The sequence below is a fragment of the Phascolarctos cinereus genome, unplaced genomic scaffold, assembly GCF_003287225.1.
Source record: "Phascolarctos cinereus isolate Bilbo 61053 unplaced genomic scaffold, phaCin_HiC Scaffold_9;HRSCAF=440, whole genome shotgun sequence".
Lineage (NCBI taxonomy): Eukaryota > Metazoa > Chordata > Mammalia > Diprotodontia > Phascolarctidae > Phascolarctos > Phascolarctos cinereus.
Genome location: NW_027556402.1, coordinates 221639685 through 221665378, shown reverse-complemented (window position 1 = coordinate 221665378; position 25694 = coordinate 221639685). Strand labels below are relative to the sequence as shown.

The 25694-nt window shown below is 38.0% G+C and overlaps 1 protein-coding gene across 2 annotated transcripts in view; it reads right to left on the bottom strand.

Annotated features, from left to right (window-relative positions):
- The window catches only part of GAS2 (growth arrest specific 2), a 160519-nt gene extending 135245 nt beyond the window's left edge, over nucleotides 1–25274 (bottom strand). The window contains exons 1-3 of one of the 2 annotated variants that reach the window (XM_021001994.2): nucleotides 25190–25274; nucleotides 18565–18691; nucleotides 5106–5270 (exon numbers count right to left, since the gene is read on the bottom strand). In XM_021001994.2, the coding sequence (XP_020857653.1) occupies nucleotides 5106–5253 (148 nt within the window). In that variant the 5' untranslated portion in view covers nucleotides 5254–5270; nucleotides 18565–18691; nucleotides 25190–25274. Of the gene's footprint in view, nucleotides 1–5105; nucleotides 5271–14972; nucleotides 15252–18564; nucleotides 18692–25189 lie in introns of those variants that run through there. The other variant, XM_021001995.2, reaches the window with a different exon arrangement.
- Between the last annotated feature and the right edge of the window lie 420 nt (nucleotides 25275–25694).

Sequence of the window (25694 nt, the reverse complement as noted above, 5' to 3'; positions counted from 1 at the left end):
CAGTTAATTTATCCAGATGGTATTTTACTACCTAGACATACAATATTTCAGTCTGTCTAGGTAACAACTAGCTTAATAAATGTTCACTGGACAATTGAATGAAAACCAGAAATGGGCATGTGTTATTGCTGCCTTTTAATTCTGGGCACAGGAATCGATTATTACTCACTTTTATTGACTTGTGATGCTAGTCATATAATGGTTGGAAATTTTGCATTACATATATGCCATATGTGCCATGCATGTGAATAATAAGACATTACCATGGCCTAGTAAAATCTAATTTTCTCCTCTCTCCAAGGATTACTAGTTAGCCAAATCATTGGGATAAAAAATGAGCATTTGGAGAACCCGAACTCCTCAACTGTTATTTTAGAAGTGGGATCAGAAGTGTCTGGACTGAGAACATACATGCAATATTCTCTTTAAAAGCCATAAAATGGAAAGAAAAAAGGGGGTGGGGTGATAGTTTGCTTAAGTCAACTTTTACTCTAAAATGAGCAGAAAGGCTTTCCATATGCAGAATCCCATTGCATAGAGCCTTAAGCTCTTTCTCTAACAGTAAAACCTCTTCAAAGCTTTTCATTCTAATTCCTATATTTCTACCTTCCTGCATCCCCCCATTTCCCCTTCCCAATGAAAATCACAGAATCTTCTAAAATGAGAGCATCTGCTATAAAAGTATCAGGGCATCTCTCATTTTTTCTAGGGTAGTTAAAAAGCAAGATAACTTATATCTAGGAAGAAACCTCCCTACCAGAAAATGATAAAAATTCCTTTAACATGATGTAAATTCTAGTTGCTATGAATTTGCCACAAGACATTCCTCTGAAATACAACCAATGTTAAATTCTTCTGTTAAAGAAATATTTCCCCCATGTCAATCATATGGATTTCTCCTCTTCTCCCTTTGTGCCACAATAAAATGTCTTATCCTCTCCCCAGAATTCTTTGAATCCTTATATTATGCCAAGTTTTCCAAACCTCCATAAAGAAATCTGCCTGGAATTTACAGCCTACCTACTTCAGATGAACTTGAATCAACCTTGAGCTGCTGCTTCTCTGTCTCTCTGGATTCTCAGAGGATCACATTCCTAAGAGAGCTGAAGAAGCATGAATCACATCGATCTTTAAGCTACCAGGAGTGTCTCCCTGAATGTCCCAGTCACACATAAAATTCATGTGCAATCATGGGGGAGAGAAATCATTCCTATATCATCCCAAAAGGAAAGCCACTCATCACATAGATCTATTCCTCAGCCTTTTAAAGATAGCCTAGTATAATGAATAGAGGGCCAGCCTATAAGACAGAAGTACTTGAGCTCAGGTCTTGCCTCTGATACGTAGTGTGTGACCAGAGGAAATGACTTAACTTTGCACCATTCCAAGCAATTCTTTAGAACTATGTCACCAGGGAGTTGCCAGTCTCCATCAAGGGACTGGAGTCCATCCATTCAATGGAGTTTCTACATTAGGAATGCCTTGGACAAATGAAATCAAAGGTCTGGATCTGCCCCATTTTTCCCATGGAAGTTTTTCGACGTACTCAACACCACAAGTACACAACTCCTAACTCACTGAATCACATAATTTTTTTAAAAGTTGGGTAACATCATAGGTCACAGACCTTAGAATATATGAATCCCCTAGCCAAACTCCAACATTTGGTAAATAAGGAAGTTGAGAATTAGTGGGAATGCCAGTTAATAACAGATCTGGGATTTCTGACTCTTAGACCAGTATTCTGAACTATGCAGCTTCATGATCTATTCTGATGTTAGAATTACTATGCTCATGATGGTCTCCTCATACTTTCAAAATGCCCACACTTACCAACAAAATCTTCCCTTAATTGTAAAGAAACAATAATAACGATAGATCATATTTATATAGCACTTCAGGATTTTCAGAGAATTTTGCATACATTATCTCCTTTGAACTTCCAAACAACCCCATAAAGAAAATGCTTTAATAATTCTCATTTTACAGATGAGAAAAGTGAAACTTAGAGTAGTCCAATGATTTGCACATAGTACCAAAGCTTGTAAGTGACTGAGGCAGTATTTGAGCCCAGGTCTTTTTGACTTCAAGTCCAGGACTCAATCTACTACCATGTTGCACATTCTCTTTAAGGAAGCTAGTAAAGACTCCAGGTCACAGGTTTTATGGCTGGAGCTAAGTAATCTAGCCAGCAATGAGTTCAAGGAGGATTATTCTAGTGGGCAGCAGGTTTGCTTAGCTAGATAGGGAAGGAAACAATATAATTTCGACAGGTGCATGAAGGATAAAGCCAGTCCCAAGATGCTAATAAATTGTTAGTATAAAAGCTTGAACAAAGAAACTATAAAGTACTTAGTAGAAAACAGAAAGAGGAAAACTCCCCCCTCTGCTTAGATTCACCTCAATGGGAGAAATTAGAAGGCAATGTTGTTTAAGAGCCCCAAAATGATGTGAGCATTTCAGGACAATGAAAAAACAGTGATGGCATCAATGCTAGTGGAAATAACACTGGATTTGGAGTCAGATGATCTGGGTTCTGACACCAATAACACCAGTTGCTACCTGGGCAATGTTGGGCAAAATCTTTCCGCTCTCTAGGCCTCAGTTTCTTCATCTGTAAAATGAGGGAGGTAGACGATGATATTTTTTTTAGGCAATTTGGGTTAAGTGACTTGCCCAGGGTCACACAGCTAGTAAGTGTCAAGTGTTTGGTCTGAGGCTGGATCTGAACTGAGGTCCTCCAGACTTCAGGGCCGGTGATCTATCCACTGCGCCGCCTAGCTGCCCCAACAATGATTTTTAAAGTCCCTTCCATCTCTAACTCAATGACCATTACAAAAAGGAGGGGGGAAAGAGCAAGAAAGGAGGACAGGAGAGATTTAGGGCTATGCCAAGAGCACCTATAAGTCTTCTGAATATGTCTCTTCAGCAAAGACGTTATAGAAATTTTATATCACATAAGTTCCTCCTCCAGTAAGGGACCTCATCCAGTTCTTAAATTAGTTTTAATATTTGTGAAAAGCTTTCGGTAGGATTAGTGTTACAATAGGATCATGAGATTCATAGGTTTAGAATTAGGAGGGTCTTTAAAGGTTATCTAGTCATGAGATATACAAATTTAGAGATATCTCCACTATAAATGTTCATATGGACTATTTGTGCCTGACCTGTGGCAGAGCCTTCCAAACTTGTGTTGGTCTGATCCGCCATAGTCAAATACACTGTTCCTTGATCCCAACAGTGACATCACTTTGGTCCTCTTTGAGCACAAACAACACCACCAGTCCAACCTTCTCATTTTACAACTTAGGAAGCTGAGTGCTAGGAAAGGAAAGGTTGCCTAGGCAATAAGTGACGGAGCCAGGATTTGAACCCAGGTCCTATGATTGCAACTTCCCCATTCTTTCAACTGCACCATAGCAGATCACTAGGGTGTGAGGATGATTCCACTACAAGGCTTGCAAAGCTCTTCACATACAGAGACATTTTATCCTCATAACAATCCTATGTGGTAGATAGGGATAGCTACTGAACCTGTGATTTCACTGGTCCAAGGAGCTCCCAGTGAAGAAGTCCCTCTACCAAAATAAGTTGCAATTTACAGTCCTAGAGAACTGCCCAGATCACTAAGAGGTGAAGTAATTTGCCTAAGATGGCATAGCCACTAAGTGTTAGAGGTGGAATATAAACTAAGCCTTCCCAGCCAGGAGGCCAGCTCTCTGCTTACTCTGACATACTACCTCTGAGTGTACAGGCATTATTATCCCTGCTTTTACAGATAAGGAAACTGAAGCTCAGAATTATTGGCTTATCCATGACCCGGCAGCTCATAAATGTCATACGTGAGATTTGAACCTGGATCTACTTGACTTTAAGTACAAAAATAGCATCTCACTAACTGGCCCTTCAAAATAAGTTAATGGGAAAAAATTTGCCAGTTAATTCTGCTTAGTTCTCCTTACATTCTTTTTAAGTTTTAATAAAGATAATTGGTTTTTTTGAAGTTTTATTTCTCATCATTTTAGGAGAAAATATAGTGAACAGAGTTCCAGACTTGGAATCAAGAACGGTTCAAATCCTGCTTTATACACTTTACTGTATGACTCTAGACAAATCACTTCCTCTTTCTTAGCCTTGATACTTTTAACTATAAAATTTGGATAATAAAAGCAGATAGCATTTGAATAGATTGGCAAAATTCTTAACATATTTTATTTATGTTTACATATTTTATTTTATTTATATTCTTTACATACCCTCACAACAAAGAGGTATGTGCTATTATTTTCCACATTTTACAGATAAGGAAACTGATGCAGACAGAGGTCAAATGACTTGCCCAGGAAGACTTGCCCAGCTAGTAACTATCTGAGTCTAGATTTGACCCAGGTCTTCCTGACTCCAGGTTAACTTATAGCACTTACCTCACAAGGTCATTGTCAGGACCTAATGAGATGAGGTATATCAAGTGCTTTGTGAACTTAAAGCACAATGTAAACGTCAGTCATTACTATTACTATTTAAACACTTTACAACTATAAAGTATTTTATGATTTACAAAGCCACGTACCCATATAATAAAAACATTGTGTATATTCTAATCCGCATTTTGAAAATTGGAAAGTGACCTTGCTAAGATCCCCAAACTATAAAGAACTGAAAATTCAGGCTTACTCACTTTGACACAAATCTTTCCAGTAGCCAATGAACCTGGATCATTAGGAAAATTCTCACAGTCTTTTAACTTTTTAAACAATATCAAAATTACCAATCAAATAAATCATTTTCCTTGAGGTATGGAAGTGGAAAGGTGTGGGAAGATCAAACAAGCTGTTTGGCTTTATGTAAAATAAAACAATCCATTTTTCTTGAGCTTTTCCACTTTATAACCCAATGTATTGGTGTCATGAAGAAATAGACTATAGGAGACCTTGGGAAAGTCATTGAAATTTTCCACAGGCTTCAGATTTCACTGACATAAAACAGAAATAAGATCAGCTTATCGTCCCATGGTTTTGTCACATGCTCATGTGAAAGGAGCTGTAGATTAAACAAACAAACAAACAAACCCCTTTCTGACACAAAATCAGATCTTAAAACCTTACCTAATAGGTTTGTCAACCACAAGGCAAGATCTTCTTTCATCGGCAACAAATTAGCTTCATGTCTGCTGGCCAGCCACTGACTGTACTGATGCATATCTGAGAGTCCTGGGCCGCTGCGTACTTTTGGGCTCAGGGCTGTACACATCATTTATCTGGTTGCAATACCTGTTTGAGAAACAAAACAGTTGGAGTTGATTATAAAAAGTCTTACATTTGATTTCTGACAAATGTAAGTGGTGACAAGCTGAGGCTCCTGATATAATCATTGACCTTATTCATGGATGCTTTGATGACAGAGAGTCTGATTAATCATTAAGCCACATGTTGTACCATTTTTCTTTTATCTGAGTTCTCTTCTGTTCACACTCACTCAGTCTACTGACCATATCATTAGGAAACAGCCCAAACCAAGGTCAAATATGAAACTCAAACTAGGTTATAAGCTGGGGTTAAAACAGTACATTTAGTTGAATTTAAAATATCTGATAAACACAGTTTCCTCCTCTTAGTATCCATACTGAGTGGTAGATAGTGGGTACAGAATGTCACATACATTGTCAAATATGATAATGTTCGTGGTCAGTTTTACTTAACTGGTTTTCTTTCAAAGGAGACGTCAGTCATAGCAGGCAAAATATTCTATATTTTTAAAAAATCAATAAAGCTTTTTCTCTTTAAAAGCTATGATAATATTTTTGCTAAATTAAACATAGTAAAACATTGTTACATATAGAAATATACACAATTTAATTCAAATTTGCTTTTAGAATAGAAGTTGGAAGTGGACAGCTTTGGAAATCAATAACATTAATACAGTATGTTTATACTTCATATCATATAATTTATGATTCAGAAATCCTCATCCTCTTTCAAATATTTGTTCCTCGTAGAAAGCTATTTACAATAATCAGTAACTGCTAACGAAATTTTAATTTACAATGGTTAATGAGGACAACTAACCTGAATATAAAAGCATTATTCTTTAGCTTTGACCACAGGATTTTTTTAAGGGGATTTCACTACCTTCTTTCTATGTGATTATCCTGTTCCTTTATTATACACTTTTAGTGGAGGAGGTGGAATTATAAGGAAAGGAGTGACAACGAAAGGTATGGATGAGAAGAAAAGGACACTTTAAAAAGGATTTTTAACTGTAGCAATGATTGGTTTGGTTTTTTTAAGATAAAAATAAGACTCCTTAGAAGTTACAGCTTCTGTAACCATATGTAAATCACAAGCAAATGTGCTTTCAGTTCTAATTACTTCATATAGCTGCATCTGACTTTCAGGAAAAAAATGTCAGCATGGACATTTGATGGAAAGGGCCAATACACCAAAAAAGAATGGATGTGTCATCTCACTAAACCCATCAACACCTTGTATTTGTAAAACAAAAGCAAGTTTCATTTTCTTCTGTCCCTTGGGAATGGGTTTCCTAGACTCACCCCCCCCCAAAGGAAATTATTTAAGTTTCTTCAAACATTAAGAATTTGACTTTAAACTTAATGTATTTATACATGCATTAGACATGGGAAATGAGACTGAAGAATTAGTTATAGAGCAGCCAAAGCTTTAAACTCAACAAGTTCACTAATTGTTCCAATTAGGAGTAAAGGACTCTATTCTTTGGTCAACTCATGGGCTGCTAATGAATCAGGCAACAAAAATGAATGTGTTCACAGAAGACAAGATGGCAAAATGACTGATTATATTTAGCATATTATGGAATTGTCAGGTATTTGTCAATTTTGAGGAATATTTTAAGAATACCTTAATGAACCAAAATTCAAATGTTCATTCCAATCACTAGTGCTTTGGACTGAATTCCTTTTTTTCCCCTCAGTTAATCTGAAACACAAATCCATACATCCACATTCCCCTCACTCTTTTTGCCTACCTAAATGTATACCTTTGAAAATTCTCTTTAAAAGAAAACATTTAAATCTGTAGATTTAGTCTTTCCAGTGACTATGAAAATGTTACTCTTTCCCTAATATTTAATTTTTACATTAGAACTGACTTTGGGGAAGAGAAGGCAATATTTAGCAGATCTCCCGCAGTGGGTGGATGGGGAGCAAACAATGAAAGTACAGCCTAATCCCCTGTATATTTGTATTTTATATATTCTTTGAAATTCTTTGGTATTCTTATAGAAACCTCTATCTCCTTACCAGGTAGAAAAGAGAAGGGGCCAGGAGCCGGGGTAAAGAGTTAGGGGGGAATAAAAAAGGGACCAGTGCTCAAGTTTTGAAATTTCCTTGAAGGTGATAAATCCCCCTTAAAATTTTCATACCTTTTGGCTGCCAAGGTCATAGAGCTGCTGAAATGTTTTGTAATCTGTCTGGCCATATGTTACCAAGTTGTCAGAAGAGGGAGCCGAGTTTCTCGTTGTTTATAGCTTCTGCAGCTCATAATGACATTATTCATATAAAGTGCTACAGCCTCTCCTTAAACTCAGTGATTAAATACTAGAAACCTAAAACACTTGCCCCAGTTCTTTTCATAAAATATTAGTCATCCAGAAGGCAACACTTCCCGGGGGGGGGGGGAGAGAACCCACCCTCCAAATGCTTGCTTAAAGTTCCTATAGGCTAACTTCCTCAATTAAACATCTAAGCAATAATACATTTAGCACATGACTCACACATTTAAATAACTGATTGAAAACTTTAAAAGGTTACCTCTAAAATGTCTTTCTTCTTAAGAAACAATCTCTCCCACTACTTTCCTGAAAGTGAGATGTGGTGGTTCAGTAACTCTACCTAGGCCCTATTATGGATGCCCCAACTCACATTCATGCAGCACCGTCCTATTTTGCACTCTTTTTTTAAGCAAGAAGACGGCTTTGATTCTTAGGCTCATTGTCTAGCCCAGAATTCAGCCCAGGATAGTTTACAGTGCACCTAACGGCATGTAACAGTTTCCAACCAGCCAGAGGGATACATTTCTACCCCCTTCATCCCAGGAAACAGAGTGTTTCTTATGTTCCTGTACAGTGGCACCTTTATTTGTCAGGCAGCTTGGATGGTGCTTCGCCAATAATGTAATTCAAACTATCTTATAATGTTTGCAAATGATCGCTGTGTAGAAACAATAAGAGTAATTTAGCATTTTTTGGTGTGTGCCAATAGACTGTCTTTTTGATGGACTTAATTAGCTACTGGGATAGAAAAACTAGAAGGACCCAACAGGGAGGGAGGTGGGACTCAGTGGATGAGTAATATAATAGTGAAGTTATCCAATTCAACTCGCCTAGAAACATAAGCATCTAAAATCGCTGCCTGCTTGGATGTCTCCCCTGCCTAGAATCCCTTATGAAATGAATGAGAGGTATCAATTCAGCTTCACCTATCCTTGTGTTCACATCTCCAGGAACATTACCAGTTGTCTTGGTATGACTTAGTAGCATCGTTGGAAATCGCCTATGGGCTCTGTGAGTTTAGACTCAGAAGAGGGATGAATAAGGAAAATGGAATGGAACCAGTTGACCCGGTCAAAATCAGAGAAAATTGATAACATCTACACTGTAGCACCCAGATGATTAAAAACGTAAAAGGAATTGAAATTGCTTGTGCTAATGGAGAAATGCTCTGAATATGTGGAAATTTGATAGATTTAGGTATGAAAACATTAAGTTCTATGTAAGTAGGGGAAATTTCAACTACATTTTTCTTAGGCATTGGAATATTTTTTTTCCCATGGGACCATGGATCTAGAAGAGGCAGAGAGAAGGTAGCATGTAGAGATCTAGCCTCAAAGTCAGAAAGACCTAGATTCAGGACTCACTTCTGACACCCACATAGGCTATTTGACTCTGACACCACTAAAATCCCAGGGTCAGTCCCTGTCCTCTATCCCTTAGAACTAGAACTGGAAAGGGCTTTAGCAATCTAGCTCAATCTGTTACTTTATAAATGAAAGACCTGAGGTCCAGAAAGAAATAACTTACTTTCAAATAAGTCACACAAGTCGCAAGTAGCAAAGATGGGATTTAAACCCAGATTCTCTGCATTCTAATGTGCTGCCTCATAGATTACCAAGAAAATGTATGTAAGTTTAAAAGATCCTTAGAACGGAAATTGGAAGAAGTGGGGAATAAATGGCTTCTTGCTCCTGCCAGCTCTGATTCTGATATTATGGGGGCTGCATCTGCCCTTTTGACAAACAGAGGACTAGATCCCTGGGACTGTTAATTTATTGAAAACTTCACTTTATAAAGAGAAAAAGAACAGTAAACCAAATAAAAAATTCTTCTGAATGTTCAATCTAAGGTCTTTCTCCTTTCATGGTTAAGAATAATAATTAAGATGACACTTGAACCAAGACCAGGGCAAATGAAGAAGCTAATGATCCAATGACTGACATGTTTAAAGTATCAGTCCAGTCTACTAATGCTCTGGGATCCCTGATTTTGTAGGCAGAGGATATCTCAATAATGAGAACTGTAAATAAACAGCTTTTTTTTTAAAGATGTCTAAAGATCTATTAATTGACCAAAAGTGCATACTATTCAACTTTGGTGGATCCCAAACTCATAGAATATTAGTACTGGATCAGTCTCTGACGTTGAACACAACATGTTGAAAGAAATAGCATATTACTGAGTGACAGATAACCTGAGAATGGAAGAAAAAAAATAAGGCTATCATTCCAGTCTGATGTGAGAACACTCCAGGTGTCTCAGTACAGTGCTTTCTTAACCACAGTCAGATTTCTATTATTTTTATTTTTTAACTTCATTGTAAAATAAAATAGAAATATTCTTTTTTCTTTCCAATTACCATTTGGACTAGTCATGTAACATCCTTGGGCATTAGTTTTCTAATCAGAGAATAATACCAGATGGACTCTAAAATCTATCCCACGTCTATATCTGTGATTGATTTATGAGGTCAAAAACAACAAAACAATCAATGTAAATCCCAAATGCTTTATACACAAGGTGAGAAAGGTCCTTCAATGGTAGGCTGAAAGATTGGTTTGGAACAGATAGGAGTTTCAGATTGTTTTATTTTCAAAAAATTTTTTTTTAAAATTGGAATCAGAAGATACCTTGGCAGCCATCTAGTCCAACCCACCCATACTTGCACAGGAGTCCCCTTGACAACATTTGCAAATGATCACTCTGTAGAAACAATTAAGAGTAATTTAGCATCCATGCATGTGCATGCATGCATGCATACGTGAGCATCTAGACTGTTTTATGGACTTAACCATTGGAATAAAAATACAAGAGGGATACAACAGGGAGGGAGGTGGGGGTCAGTGGATGATCAATATAATAGTGGAGTTAGCCAAGAATGAAAATAGTTCAAATGATCAAAATCAGAGTTTAGATGAACTGAAATTATCTGAAGATCTTAAATGATCATCCAGCTTAAAGATCTTTAATGAAGGGTAACCAACCACCTCCTGTTTCTCTTCAAGATAGTGCTAATAAATACAGCAATTTTTCCTTAGATAAAGCCTAGATTTTGCTTCTTATACCCATTGTTGCTGGTTCTGCCCTCTGGTGCTAAATAGAACAAAAAATCCTTTTGGGTAGCTAAATGGTGCAAAGGATAGTGGGCCAGGCCCAGAGTCAAGAAGACTCATCTTTGTGAGCTCAAATCCAACTCAGACACTTTCTATCTGTGTGACTCTGGGCAAGTCACTTAACCATGTTTGCATAAGCTGGAGAAGGAAAGGGCAAACCACTCCAGTACCTTCACCAAGAAAACCCCAAATGGGGTTACAAAAAAAATCAGACACTACTGAACAAGCCTTCTTTACTTGACAACTCTGAAAATACTTGGTGACTGTCCTCATGTCTACATTAGGTTCCAGAGAAGATGTTTCTTTTAATAAAGCTGCAGATTGCATATTTTAAATAAAACATGCTGTTATTTAAGAAGTGAACCTAAAAGAATCTAACTGTGAAATGAAGGGTATGTTTCTCAGTGTTGTTGCTACAGTAGTAAACTGTGAGAGTGGTAGATTATTCTTCCCAATTAGTTCAATTACTGCTAAAACCCCCAATATTTGGTGCTCCTCACTTGGAGAACCAGTTAACTGTGCTCTCTGATGTTATAAACTATACCTCAAAACCTCACAACTTACCTTCTTGATGTGCCCCATGGGCTATAAGAAAGAAAAAGCCGAGCAATGTGGATAGCTCACCAGCATCTCTCACCCCAATGGGGGAGGGGAGGCTTAAAGCACATAGGTTAATGGCACTATCTTCAGAGGTGAAGGACAAAATCATTTCCTAAGAGTGAGAATCCGGAAATACTATCATTGTATCACTTAAATTATCCCCTACTAGGAAACAACAACAACAATAACAACAACAACAACAAGGACTTTTATTACATGAACGTTTTGGTGATTTGATTCATGTGAGAGATTGATTCTCAAAAATCTAAATATGACTTTAAAGCTCTATATTTTCTAAGCATTTTTACCAAGAAAAATTCAATGTCTCAAGGTCCAACAAAAATATACTATACAAAGTTACGCCAAAAAAGTAAATGTTTCTGAACCAATTTCTGTCCATAAATGAATTTTTTAAAAATTAAGAACCATGCATAAATTTGTCAAATGTACATATGTATTTACATATGTATATAAAATACACAGACAATATAAGTTGATCTGTGAAATACATAGACAATATGACAAATCATGAATATCTTATGATGTCATAGAATCAAGAGCAGAGAAAGACTTTAGAAAACAGCTCTTTCCCCTCTCTAACTTCCCCAACTTCCTAACATCTGAGGGCCCGATAAAGTCACACAGCTATGGTACCTAAAAGCTGGCACTACATCTCAAACTCTTAATTTCCGACTTTACTCTCTACATCACACTTATCTCATGATCTGTTTTTTACACTGCTAATACTGTATATTGTAGACTCCCATATTTTATAACTAACCATGATTTCAATTAGAGAAATATGGTTTTACTATAGCCAAAGGCAAGGGTCATATACTCCTTACCCTCCAATATGACAAATAAATAAAAGGTAGGGATGAGATTTCATGTCTAACATTACAAGGGAGTCCAGTTGCTTACTAATTGGTCCATGGTCCCAACAAAGTGTGCCAATTTAGCACAGCTTTCTGAACTCTGAACCAAATTAGCTCTGATCATAGAGTTCAAGTCAAAAGTGGGAAATTGCCTTTGAAAGCAATTAATCAATCAGAATTTTTAAGGACTTAGATCACAGTATGATCTTGGCCGATAAAGTAAACCCTAATTCAAAAGAAGCCTTTGTTTATTATGAATAAAAGTTGAGACAAAATATGTGCTAGACTTAAAACATACTATAGTTAAATTAGTTCATTATAATAACTATTATATATTGATACGAAAGTACCTTTAGAACCTTGGTTCAAAGCCAGAATACACACACACACACAGACACACACAGAGACAGACAGACAGACAGATAGATAGATAGATAGATAGATAGATAGATAGATAGATAGATAGATAGATAGATAGATAGATGTAGATATCAATCAGAAACTTCAGGGAGATGGTATTCATTCATAAACTCCCAGGTGTAATGGGGACAATAAAAAAATGAGCCAAATCATTGAATTATGGAGCTAAAATGGTAGGCCCCTCAGAGGGCATTTAATCCAACTCTCATTTCAACAGTGAGGAAACTGAAACCTAGACAAGTTAAGTGACTGGTTCAATGTCACACAGGTAAAAAGTGAGAGAGTTAGGACTTGAATCCAGGTCCACTGCCTCTAAATTGTGTCCTTCCCCCCTCTCCCCAAGGGTACCAAGCTATTTCCCTAAAGTTAGTTTCATCATTTAAAAAAAAAGTTATGAGAAGAAATCCATATATAGATAGATATATAGATACATGTATATATATGTATATATATTATATATATATAATATATATATAATATATATATATATAATATATATATTGCCTCTGTTGTGGTTTAAACAAATATCTAAATATAAAATTATTTACCTCTTATGTCAACCATTTGTATTAGACTTGCCCTCCTTTGACATTTTCAGGGGTGGTTTGGTAGCCTGGGGGCATTATTTCCAATGGATTCATTCTCTGTTTGAATAAGGCTGGTGTTTTCATGAACACACTGTTCCAACTGGACTGAAGGTCTAGCCCACCAAGGGCACCAGACAACAACTTGTTGGTTCTGATAGCCTGTCAGCCCTCCACAAATGAGTTTCATTGAAGTTATCTAAGTTTCCATGAAACCACAAACCCCCAATGCCAAACCATCCAGCTTGCCAGCAAGTGCATCGTTGAGTTAAGACGGTGTCCTAAACCTTAATCTGCCTGGTGGCAGAAATCACTGTCAGAGACCCCATGAGTATCCCCTGGGGAAGGCATGTGCTGCATATATGTCCCAATACCTCAATCTTCTATGGACCTCAGTCCCTTACCTTCTTCTATTAAGCAGTCAAAGCAAAGGAAGCCATGTTGGAGATGACCACCACCTCCAGCTCTGCAGTCAGGGGACAGCATTCCTTGGAAAGGAATTCATTGATCAGTTGCAAAGGCCAGACTGGGCAAAGCCAGCTGCCAGGAAGCAAAAGACCCGTCAACTGGGAAAACTTCTCAGCTTTAAGAGAGGACGACGAACTGCTCTACTTTTGGCTTCAGCTAATCTCAAGGGAGACGCTTGGGGAGGGGACGGAAGGTGTGCTTCCTCTCCCCTGCTGGCTCTCCCAGCTTTCGGCCTTAGCAGAGGGACACCAAATGCTGCCTCGGGCAGAGTGGTCAGATACAGATTCTATTTCAACTGCACAAGGGTTCCCATACATCTTTAAGATTGCTAGGGTCCCTCTCCCTCCTCCCCCGACGAAATACTGCAGGCTAGAGACAAGAAGGGCCAGAAATGCAGATAGGAAGGCTGGGGGTGGGGGGGGAGGAAGGCAGAGGACCGAAGTAGGGGGTAGGGGGCAAGACGCAAAAAGGTGGCCATGGTTTCCAGCAACAGAAGGGGTAGTATGGGTTAAATTTCAATTCTGCCTCCTGGTGAAAAGAAGATTCCTGAACCTGTCCGCGTTTTTGTCCTCTGCCACCCAGGCAAATTTAGTCATACTTAGAAACTCTCCCGACAGCTTTGTACACGTTTGACTAGCTAGAAGAACAAATGCTCACGAAGATGAGTTGAAGGTTTGGCTCCAAACCTTTCCCAAAAACCTTATCAGTTTTGGAAGCAAGCAACATTTTTTTTTTTAAAAAGGCTGCCTTCACTGGCCTGAAAACGCTGAAGTCTGGTTAGCTCATCAATTGAGAATAAGGTTGCCACACTGCCCCCTCCCATCCCTATTACTATTATTGTTCTGTTCTGTTCCTCGGCTCTTGCTTTCTTAATGCTAGCAAAAAAAAAAAAAAGTCAGGACCCGACTCACTAAAAGCCTCCCCCCTGTTCGCTGTCTGTATAATCAGGACACTAATTAGACTCTCTCACTCCTCTCCCTGGTTGGCTAGAGAGTTACACAAGCACTTTTTTTCGCAGTGCAGGCATTTGTCACTGCCTTTGACTGCTGTGTATGCCGGAAACCTACCGCTGCTTGCAGTGAGCGGCAAATCACCCCACGCCCCCGAGGCTCAGGAGACTGCCACCCTCTCTTTAACAGCGCTAAAGTTTCCCCTATTGCTTCAGCAAGGCTCGGTACCCACGTATCTCTTCCCTCCCCTCTCCCTTCTCGAGGCTCATTTGTTTTCAGTGAAAACGCCATCAAGAGCTCAGCCCCCAAAGCACGTTCTCCTGCTCCTGCAAACCTCCTCCTCCTCCCAAATATCCGCATTGCTGTGACTGCGGCTGCTGTTGGGAAGAAAGCCGCGTGCGCGCCCAAGGCCACTTAGCTGCGGGCATTTCTCACCCCAGCGTCTTTGAGCTCTGGTTACTGCTGCTGCTTCTGCTCGTGGAAGGCAGCCTGTCTCTTTCCTGCCCTGCTGCAGGGGCTTTGAGGTCGCCTCCTCTGGAAGTCCGTCCCGCAGGTCTCTCCTCCTTACCCCACCAGCAACAGCAGCAGCTCTGACTCCAGCAGGCTCAGAACCTCTCTTCATACTTCTCTGGGCGCTGCACTTGGTGATGTTTGGGAAAACGATTTCCACCCCCCTTACCCCCTTGCCAGAAACAGATTTCCTACATTTCATCAGTCCACATAGACTGAACGGAAGTAAAATGCTTACTTTTTCTGCTGGACGGCAAACGCAATTGACACTGATTTACCCTTGAAACGCTGAGATATTATATTACAAGCCTTTGGCAGCAACTCCGAAGTCAGGTCCAACCTCCCCGCACCCCCTCCCCCCCCACCAGTCCCCCAAACACTGACCTAAGGAAGACCAAAAGAAAAAATCGTATTTAACTTCAATGTTTTCACAAAGTAAATGGCTTTAGCATAATATTAAACTGGATGCTGAAAGAGTTTTGGCTTTTTTAGCCAGCGGTTTTACAATTCCAGGGTCATATGTGTCTCATTATGTTCTCTGGTAACTTTTTTTTTAAGACCCTCTTCGTTCTAAAGTGAACAATACACTTCCTTAAAATGTGATTCTTTTAATTGAAAATGCCAGATTTTAGACGGGGCTTCAAGCTCACCGCTGTTTTCACTTTGAGAAAAGAAATATTATCCCACCTTGCCTTCACTCAGCAAACCTGCTTTATGCTGAACGGCGCAGACAATTTTCCCCAACTGTTGTTTATTAGGAGGGTATATTCTGAGAGGAGAAGTGTCCTATTCTGAATTGCAAGGGCTTGCAGAGGTAGAAGAACAGATGTTCCTTTTCCCACTTCACCTCATGTGTATAACAACCCTTCACATGTTGAGTTTACTTACATATCACATTATCACTTTTCATTTGGTATATTTCAAAAGAAGTACACTTTGGAGGGAAAGGGGTTTTTTTCCCCTCTCTTTTAACTTCATCATTTCCTCTTACGTATTTAATTCATGCAGGTCAAATAGGTGGCACAGCTATGGTCATTGAATATGACTCCCTTGAAAATTAAAGTAACTACAAATTTTAGGACTACACTAAGTGGGAAGTGGAGAATTAAGATAGACGTTTTGAAAGAGAAAAGAAGAAATTATTTTTATTAAATTATATCTTTCAATTGCAAGTAGTTATTTTGTCCTAAATCACCCAGAACTTTATGATAAGTTCATACCAAAGTAAGAATCAAGACAGCAATGGGAGGGAGCATTCGGACACTATGATTAGTGATTTTTCATACTTTCAAAATCTGAGTTCCATTTAATTTTTTTAAAAATACTGATACATTTTGTTTTGACACAATCATTCTCAAAACTTAGTTCCACCCCATCCCCCCCCACCCCCCAAGGGGAAAAAAGGTACCTATGACTTCCAGGGTTTTAAGCAGAGTGTCCTTATAAAAAGGCCTATGAGTTTTTCAAACATCAGAAAACTCTTACAAAACAGTATTCTGATGAGGTGGTGTAAATGAATCTGAAACACACAGCTTAAATTTTCCACAAAAGTCATAGAGATTTAACTACTACAGGGAAAGGACCCTAGCAAAGGAATTTAAATTTTCCATTGTATTTAAAGGAAAAGTTACACAGATCACAAAAAGTGTGAAAGAAATTTTTCTAACCACACACAATGGAAAAAGACAATTACTAGGTTAGCTGGACAGGTACTCTGTTGTGTGAGTATATAGATTAAATCATCACATGATGTCCCATAGGCTTCTCAAATTCAATATATCCAAAACTGAATTCTCACAAAACCCACCTTTCCTCGTAAATTCTCTATTTGAGTCAAGGACACAACCAGTCCTCCAATCACTCAAGTTTATAAGTTAGAAGTCATCCTTAACGCTTCACTTTTCCTTCCCATGTCCAATGAATTGTGAGTTCTAGCTCCTCAACATTTCACATCTGTCCCCAACTCTCTACTCACAAAGGAACCAACCTGCATGCCCTCTGATTTGGACTATTATAATATCTTCCTGGTTGTTCTCCCTGCCTCAAATCTCTCCCCTCTTCCATCCATCTTCCACATAGCTGCCAAATTGATATCTCAATAGTATAGGTTGGATCATGTCACTCACCTGCTCAAATTGCTCCATCGCCTGCATATTACCTCTAAGATCAAAGACAAACTCTTCTTTTTGGCATTCAAAGCCCTTTAAAAGATAGTTCCAGCCTATTTTCCAGGTTGATTGCACATTTTTCCCCTCGCCCACTCTATGCTGCAGCCTGACTGGCAAACTACATCACTGGAAGGAAGGAGCACCAACAATTAAATCATCCATCCATCTATCTATCTATCTATCTATCTATCTAATCTATCTATCTATCTATCTTTTAAAGGAGGAGGATGGAATGGAAAAGAAGTCAGTCATTATCTAAGGCCCAAACACTTTGTTTCCATCATCTTAATCTTTATCACGCTCATGAACAAATGAGTGTTGTGAACAAGTGAGTTATGAACAAGAGTGTTCATAAGGATATACAGTGAGATATCCTGATGTCCTTAAGGTTGTTAGAAATGTTCTTTACACTTAAAGATCTTATAATTGGACCAAAACTCAATACACACACACACACACACACACATATATACACGCACATATATATATATATGCATATATAATTGTTATATTATTCAATTATATCGTGAAAATAAAGTGGTGGAAGCTACCATATTTGTCTAAGTCACCCCTAAACTCTGTTACTAGAAAAAAAGAGGCAGGTGTAGAATACTGAAAGATAGTGATTAAGAATTATTCTCTTTTTTTTTTCCAGTGGGATTGTTAGCTCTGTTTAGTGGACCTTGGAATTATATTATGAGGAACATAGGATTCCAATATGATTTGTAACCTGTGCTCATTTCATGCCCTCTTATGTTGCATTTGTTATTTACCTTTGGTCCTAAAGGTAGTGATGATGATGATGATGATGATGATGATGATGATGATGATGTAAAGAGAAAGAGAATAGTAAATTTTAATAGACCCCTTTGCTGAGAGTCTCAGGGAATTCACTCTTATAATTAATGGGTAGACAGCTACACAACAAATAGAAGGAGCACGATATCTGTAAAGTGACTAACAGGCCAGGGCAGCTACTTCCTCCCATTATCCTCACTATTAATACTTTCTATTCATCATATGAGGAGTTGAGGGTAATTGGCAGCTGCCTTTGAAGACGGACTTGCTGACCACCATTCAGGGTAGTATGGGTAAATGGTTACTGATATTGGAATAAGCCAGGCTTCCATAAAATAGATCAGAGCAGCCAGGATTGTGGCCTCTAGGCCAAGAAGCTATCAAATAGTGACTATGGCTGCTGGAGATAAGCATCCCAGAGTGATCCAAATTCCGGAAGAGAAACATAAGATACAAGAAGAAACCCTTAAGTATCCCCAGAATGCCAGCTATTAAAAATCCCAGTGGCTAGTTAGCAAACAGGAAAGGATGCTTTCTCTTAGTGTACTTACCCTACTTTTTCATGGTATATTCCAAAACTTTGAGATGGAGTCTTGAGCAATGTTCCTGGTCCCTTAATCCTTTCTCTAACCTTCAGATATATGTAGTTCAGGAATTTCTTGCGCCATACTCAAAAAACTGGGAAGGCAACAAGGAGAAAGAATTCAAAGATGGCTGGAGGTGGACAGTTCCACATAGATGTGCTTAATTATTGTCTTTCCATTTTTGCTATATTCAACAAACCATATGAGCCTAGCATGTTGAATATCTGAATCTTCTTCACATAGAGGCAATGACTAGAGAGATAGGCAAGACAAAACATGAGACAGGGTTATAGAGCTAGAAAGTTCATATTTTAACTATTTTGAGTAATATTCCTGGCTAACTTTTGAACCTCACAGGTGTGGATATAAACTACTTAGCTCTGCCTTAACATACTATGCTGCAGATTTGAGGAGCAACCTCAGAGTAAGGAGACCCAAACTCCTCTGGTGGCTAGAGAAGCTACTGCATCATTGGGGTGAGGGGAGCAGATATCCCATACATGAGCCAGAGAGGAACTGAGATGTTGAGTGGGCTGGTGGTTTAAGAAAAGCCTCACTTGATAGACACCTCAGATATTATTCTCTCATTGGATAAATGATAAAATAATGTACTGCCTTTCTGTAGGTTTAAGAGAATCAGCACCCAAACCAATTTATACAGTTTGTTCCCCAAAAACCATCACTACAATGACCTAAGCAATATATCCAAGACATACAGATGTCATTGATATGCTTCTGGACAAGGCACATATCCTTGCTAGGTTTCATTTCTAAAATAAGAAACTAGATGGCCTCTAAATTCCTTTTCAGTTCAAAATCTTTGATTTTATGATTATCACACACTAAATAAAAAATCAGTCATTTTTTATAGTCACATATAGTGTTATTAAATTAAAAGATAATTCAAAAGGAAACCTCTTTGAAAGATAAAAAAGTTTTATTAGTTCAATAATGTGTCTTTAAGTCATTTATCAATTTCTTTATTATCAGTCATTTAATCAACACCTCATATTTCACATTATAGATCACACAGCCAGGATCACCAAAAGTCTCAGCAAAATGAAATGCTTGGCTGAATCTAATTAGGTAAATTTTAATAAAGACAAATGTAAAAATCTTTTATGTACATTCCAAAAAATCACTTCACAAAGACAAGCCAGAAGGGGCAGGACTAGAAAGCATCTGATTTGAAAAAAGATCTGGGGATTTTATTGAACAGTGTGCTGTGCCTGAAGTGAAGAAGATCTGAGTTCAAATTCTACTTCAGACACTTACTAGCTATGTGACCTTGGGCAAATCACTTAACTGCCATCAGCTTCAGTTTCCTCATCTGTAAAATGGTGACAATAATAATAGCACCTACCTTCCAGAGTTGTTGGGGAGATTAAATGAGATATTTGTAAAGTACTCTGCAAATTTTCAAGCACTGTATAAATGCTTTCATATTAATTTTCATTAATTTGTCAATATTCATTATTCGTATGATAATATCTTCATATAATACTCATTCACTCACTAAAATTCCTATTAGTTTGAATTAATTTGAATCACCAAATGGCACAGCAGTAAAAAGAAAAAAAATTCAATTTTAGGCTACATGAAAAGAAGCATAGTGTCCAGGATAATAATGATCTTTGTCTTATCCGGTCAGATCACATCTGAAGTATTGTGTTCAGTCCTGCGTCACACTTTTTAGTAAGGACACTGGCAAACTAGAAAGCATGAAGAGGACAGCTATGATGGAGAGATTCCTGGAGACCAAGCCATATGAAGACAGACTGAAGGGACAAGGAGTATTCAGCCTAAAGAAGAAAATTCTTAGGGGAATTTAATAACTACCTTTAAGTATTGGAGGGACTGTCATGTGAAAAAGGGATGAGGTTTATTTTTGCTTGACAAGGAACAGTGAATGGAAGTTTCAGAGAGGAAGATGTAGGTTTACCCAAAGGCACACTGCCATTGGTAGGGGGATTGGGTGAAGAAGAGCTTTCCAACAATTCAAGGTACTCCAAAACCAAATGGGCTGCCTCAAGAGTTAGTGGGCATGTCTTCAAGTGAAGATCAGATGACCATTTGTCTGGAATTTTGCAAAAGGGAGTCCCAAGCAGGTATGGGTTGAACCAGGTCCCTTTCAGTTACAAATACTATAGGACAATGGGACAGATACTTTCCCCCCTACTGTGCAAATACCATATTTATGCAAAATTTCCCTAATATATGAGCATGTGTCTTCCATCTGTTCTGCAGAGACTAGATTAAAATCACTCTAAGAAACATGCTATCTGTCTGGCATACATTTAAATTCCTATGTGATATGTACTACTTTATGAGTTCTGTTATCTAAGCTGAATTTCATTCATTCTTTCTTCTCCATCATTAATCATTTCATTTCTTTCTAAATGCTCTTAAAAATACCACAAACTTCCTGATAGTGAGATGCTCAAACTGAATACTAATGTAGTGGATACTATGCTGGAAATCACTGACTAATCAACAGGTTGGGTTTTAATAGTTTGTTTTCCCCCTGGGTCTTGGCTGCTTTGGACCCAGAACATAGACACATGATTTTCAAGGACTGCTACATCCCCTGCCTGGACCATAAAAACCTATTTAACCTAAAACGATTCTGAAATATTGTAAATTTACAACAAAAATATCTTATGCATTTGTCAGCGTTTAATATAAATGCTGATTAGTTTGGGTTGAATTAGAACACTGAACTCTGGGGTTACCTGTAATTGAAAAAAAATGAAACAAAAATGAAAGAAGAAAAAAAAAAACCAGAAGGGGACCTCTCTACCAAGGAGATGCCAAGGAGTCTAGTCCAATCATAATGTGCAGAGGGTATAGAGTATCATAGATTTCCAGCTGGAAGGGACCATGGAGATCATCCAGTCAAAGATCCCTTATTTTACAGATAAGTAACTGTAGCAATTAAACGATCTTTCAGGGTTACACAAGCAGTAAATGGCAGAACTAGGTTCCAACCTCTGGTCCTCTAATCACAATTGCAGGTGCATCATGCCCATTTTAAGTCGAGGAAAGAGGATCAAGATGTCAAGTGATGCTTAGCCACACAGCTGGCATGTGTATGAGTCAGGACTAAATTGCAAAATCAATGATGTTTCACTATCTCCTCTGCAACAATTAAAGACTTTCTACAAATTCCAATATACAAAACTTGGCACATTTTACAAAAACCTTGTGAATATACTCGGTCACATTTAGGATAATGGTTCCAGACCTTATTGGACTGAAGTCAATCTAATGTCTTTTTCTGGTCCCCATTCTTACGTGATACAAATGGATAGCCTGCCAGACTAGAGATCAAAGAGATTCAGGTTAGGAAGAATCAGTGCCACCGAGGACACCCCAAAACACATGGAAGACTATAAAGCTAGCAGTCACTAAATACTCCCATGGAAAGCCCTCACTGAGCCAGGTTACACTCTCTTACCTATCCCCTATTCCATGTAATGTGCTATCAAAGTACAAAGTAATCTTTTCAATAGGAAGATAGAAAGTAATGATTCCATGTTGTTTTGTATACCAGAAAGCACCTGTATGTCCCTGTGACAAAATTAGTTTAAAACATTTAAGACTCAGAGTAACATGGTGGATAAAGAGCTGTCCTGAGATCCAAGAAGACTTGCATTCAAGTCCCATTATGGATACATCCAGACTTGTATCACTCCAGTAAGTCACATAAAGTCTACTCTAAGCACCTCTCCAAGATTATAAATTGCAGAAAAGGTGCTGAACTGCACTGGTAAATGGAGTTTTCTCATCTGAAAGTTCTTTATATCAATTTTTTACTTATTTTATTTTTAAAGAAATGTTCTGAGAAAATAAGGTATTATCCCACACGAAAATAGTTTCAGGAACAGTTTATGTTAGAAGTAGTTTCTAAAATGTAAGCAAACTGCTCTAGTTGGTAATGGGATCTGTGTTGATTTAAGCCAGATTTCTGATGAGAGTAGTCATGAATGCTCAGTCTTAAAATTAAATAAAGGAGGAAAGAGCCAACAATTTAAAAGCAAGCAGGTAAAAATAAAGCCATCTGATTTGAGGTAAAAGATTTATTAGAGTATTCACACTACAAGTAGGGATAATCTCTTTTTGTTTTTTCAACTTCATGGAGGGAGAGGGAATGAAAGCAAATCAGAGGAGTCATGGCACAAATCTTTTATGGAGCAGGAACATAGAAAGTTAAAACTAATACTGTTGCCTTATATTACCTCTACTACTTTAAGCAGAGTGAACAGATTGCCTGTGGATATGAAGCAGAGAAGCCACTGGCAGTTGAGGAAAGTCATATTGAGGATCTCTAGATTCCAAACTGACCTAGAGTCCAAAATCCATTAGCTAGTCTCTGGGAGGACTTGACTACAGGACAGAATTAAATGTGAGTTAGGATGTAGAATTTTAATCAAAATTTGAGGATAAGACCAGAGTTAAATTAAGGATTGATTGAAACAATTAAGGGGTATTAAATAAGTTAACAAAGTAAGCATTTATTTCATTTAAAATGTTGCTTTGGAAAACAGGTTTTAACCAGCCAAAGAGATAAGATTTGGGGCACTGCCCCTGGGATTGAACTTGGTCTATGGAAGCCCAGAGGTAGAGGAACTAGGATAGAGGTTATAGTTGCCATGAACAAGAGTCCCAGAATCTCTGTTCTAGAGCTGTATGAGACCATACTATATTTTTAAATCCCATTTTGGAAGGTATCACATTTATTCAGGTTTTTTTCCTCTGAAATACCCATTTGGACCTGTAAGCTTAGCTCATCAATTCAGGAGTTTCTGCTGATGATGCAGATCACAACCCATCCATACCTTCTCATTCTGTGCAACACTAGTCCATGTTTTCCCAAAAGTTCAACACAAAGGATCCACCCAGTGTTTTAGAGGTCTTCCTTCTCATGTTGTCCTGATATTTTGAGAGTGCCAGTATAGCATTATAATCCTTCATTCTCGTCATGAAATCAGGTCATTCCTCTTCTCTTCTTATCAAAGACATGACAATATCTTTTACTCTTTTTCTCCTCTAGAGTTCCTCACTGGTGATATATTTCATTCATATTACCCCCTCTTTCTCTTCCTCCTCCATTCTGCTCTGGATAATACTCATTCTTAATTTTATGGAAGCAGTTGTAATCCACATCTCATTGATTTACAGCAATACTTGGAGAATGTTAATATTGGAAACATTGCTCTTTGATTTCATAGGAAGCCTATAGTATCTAAAGGAGACTTGCAATTTTCTGAAGGCAAGCTAGTCTTCTGTCCTTCTCCTCCTTAATCCTGAGCACAATTTGTTGTCCATCTATAGTATTTGTCCCAGATATACATATGGCTTGTCAAGCTTTACAGAGCATCCACCAAGTGCACATTAAAATCTAGGCGACAGACATTCTTCTTCAACTTGGTATTTCCTTTGTTTTTCTGGGTTTACTGTTTACCATTATTACCAGGTATGCTGTCATGCCTATAAATGGTGATTAACTTCAATGAAGCTAGTAACTAAAATGAAATAAATGCAAATCTGCAATTTTTATTTTTTAAGTTGTACTGGTTTTTCTTTGTTTGTTTTTTACATCACCTGAGATTGAGCTTGGTCTGTGGAAGTCCAGATTATAGATACCATGAACAAGGATGCCAAAATATCTATTCTAGAGCTATGAGGCTGCAATCTATTTTTAAGTATATTTTCCTCTTTCCTCACCTTTATAGAATCATCTCTTACTAAAAAATTAAAAGATGAACAAATTTTAACAAAACTTGCCAACGTATTACAACAAAAAAGTCTGACAGTGGCCCCACCATTGCAAAGAAGCATGGGAAGGCACCTTCTCCTATTTCTTCTTTGGACCAACCTTGATCATTATACTTTCACAGAATTAAGTTCTGATTGTTTTGTTGCTGGTGTTCTTTCCACTTACAATGCTGTAATGAATTGGAAGATTATTCCAAAATCCCTATTTCCTCACACATTTTTTTCCTTTGCATATTTCTTTCCACCTATGTATCAAGAGAATAATCAAGAAAAATGTTTCTTCCACCTCATTTCTCTCCCACTACTTTTTATTTCCTGCCAGTTGTGGACTCATTAAAGAGAATATACTTTGCCTTTCCCAGGATAGAGAAAACATTAAATTAAAGGCACATTCATTTTCTGGCCACATTCACAAGCTAGATTAAGCCAGAGCAGCTGCTTCTTACTTTTTTCCATGGACAAAGATGGCTAACTCCCTCAAAAGGTTGTGTCTAAATGGCACATTTTGGCATTCAAGCTTGCTTAAAGCAATATTGAAATGCAAAAGTTTGATCAGGGGAAATCTGGTAAGTTGATCGGGAGTTGGACCTTAGTGTGGGTTACTGTTTGTGTCTTCCTGCAGAGAATGTATACATGCCCATTGGGAACAGAAGAGGTCTCCTAGTTGTACGTATTTAATCAATTCACAGTTAATTGAAGCTGAATGATTAAGTCTGAGTGATTAGAAATTAATTGATTGGCTCTGGCTATTGTAAATCAAAGTCACCCCTTTGTTCTGGGTGTATGAAATGGAGTCGGTAAGGTTTGGTCTTACCTGAATCTTGGTTCTGATTTCTCCAGAAAAAAAGACTAATCTGAGAGTTTTGTCCTTTATATATAAGCACAGCCTCTCCCTTCCCCCCTCCCCCACCTACTGGGACTATCACAATCATCCAGAGATCACTGTCTTGGGGAAGCAATGACAGAGCCTCTCAGCCAATCAGAAGGCAACAACTGGAGGTAATGATAGAACATTAAGAGTCCCTGCATTCCAAGCTTCTGGTCCCAGTCATGGAGAGCATGGAGAGACACATTGAAGTTGTATATACTCTCAACTCCAAGGCCCCAGGAGAAGAAAATGACATAGGGAGTTGGTGGGAGTTACTGAACCTGAACTTTTTGGAGGTCTGTTAATATGTCCTGAACTCCCAGTCTTCTGGAGGAGGATCAAGATTTCTTGTTTGTGCAAAAATTTTTCAATTTAATGTAATCAAAATTATCCATTTTGCTTTTCATAATGTTCTCTATCTCCTGTTTGGTAATGAATTCTTCTGTTCTCC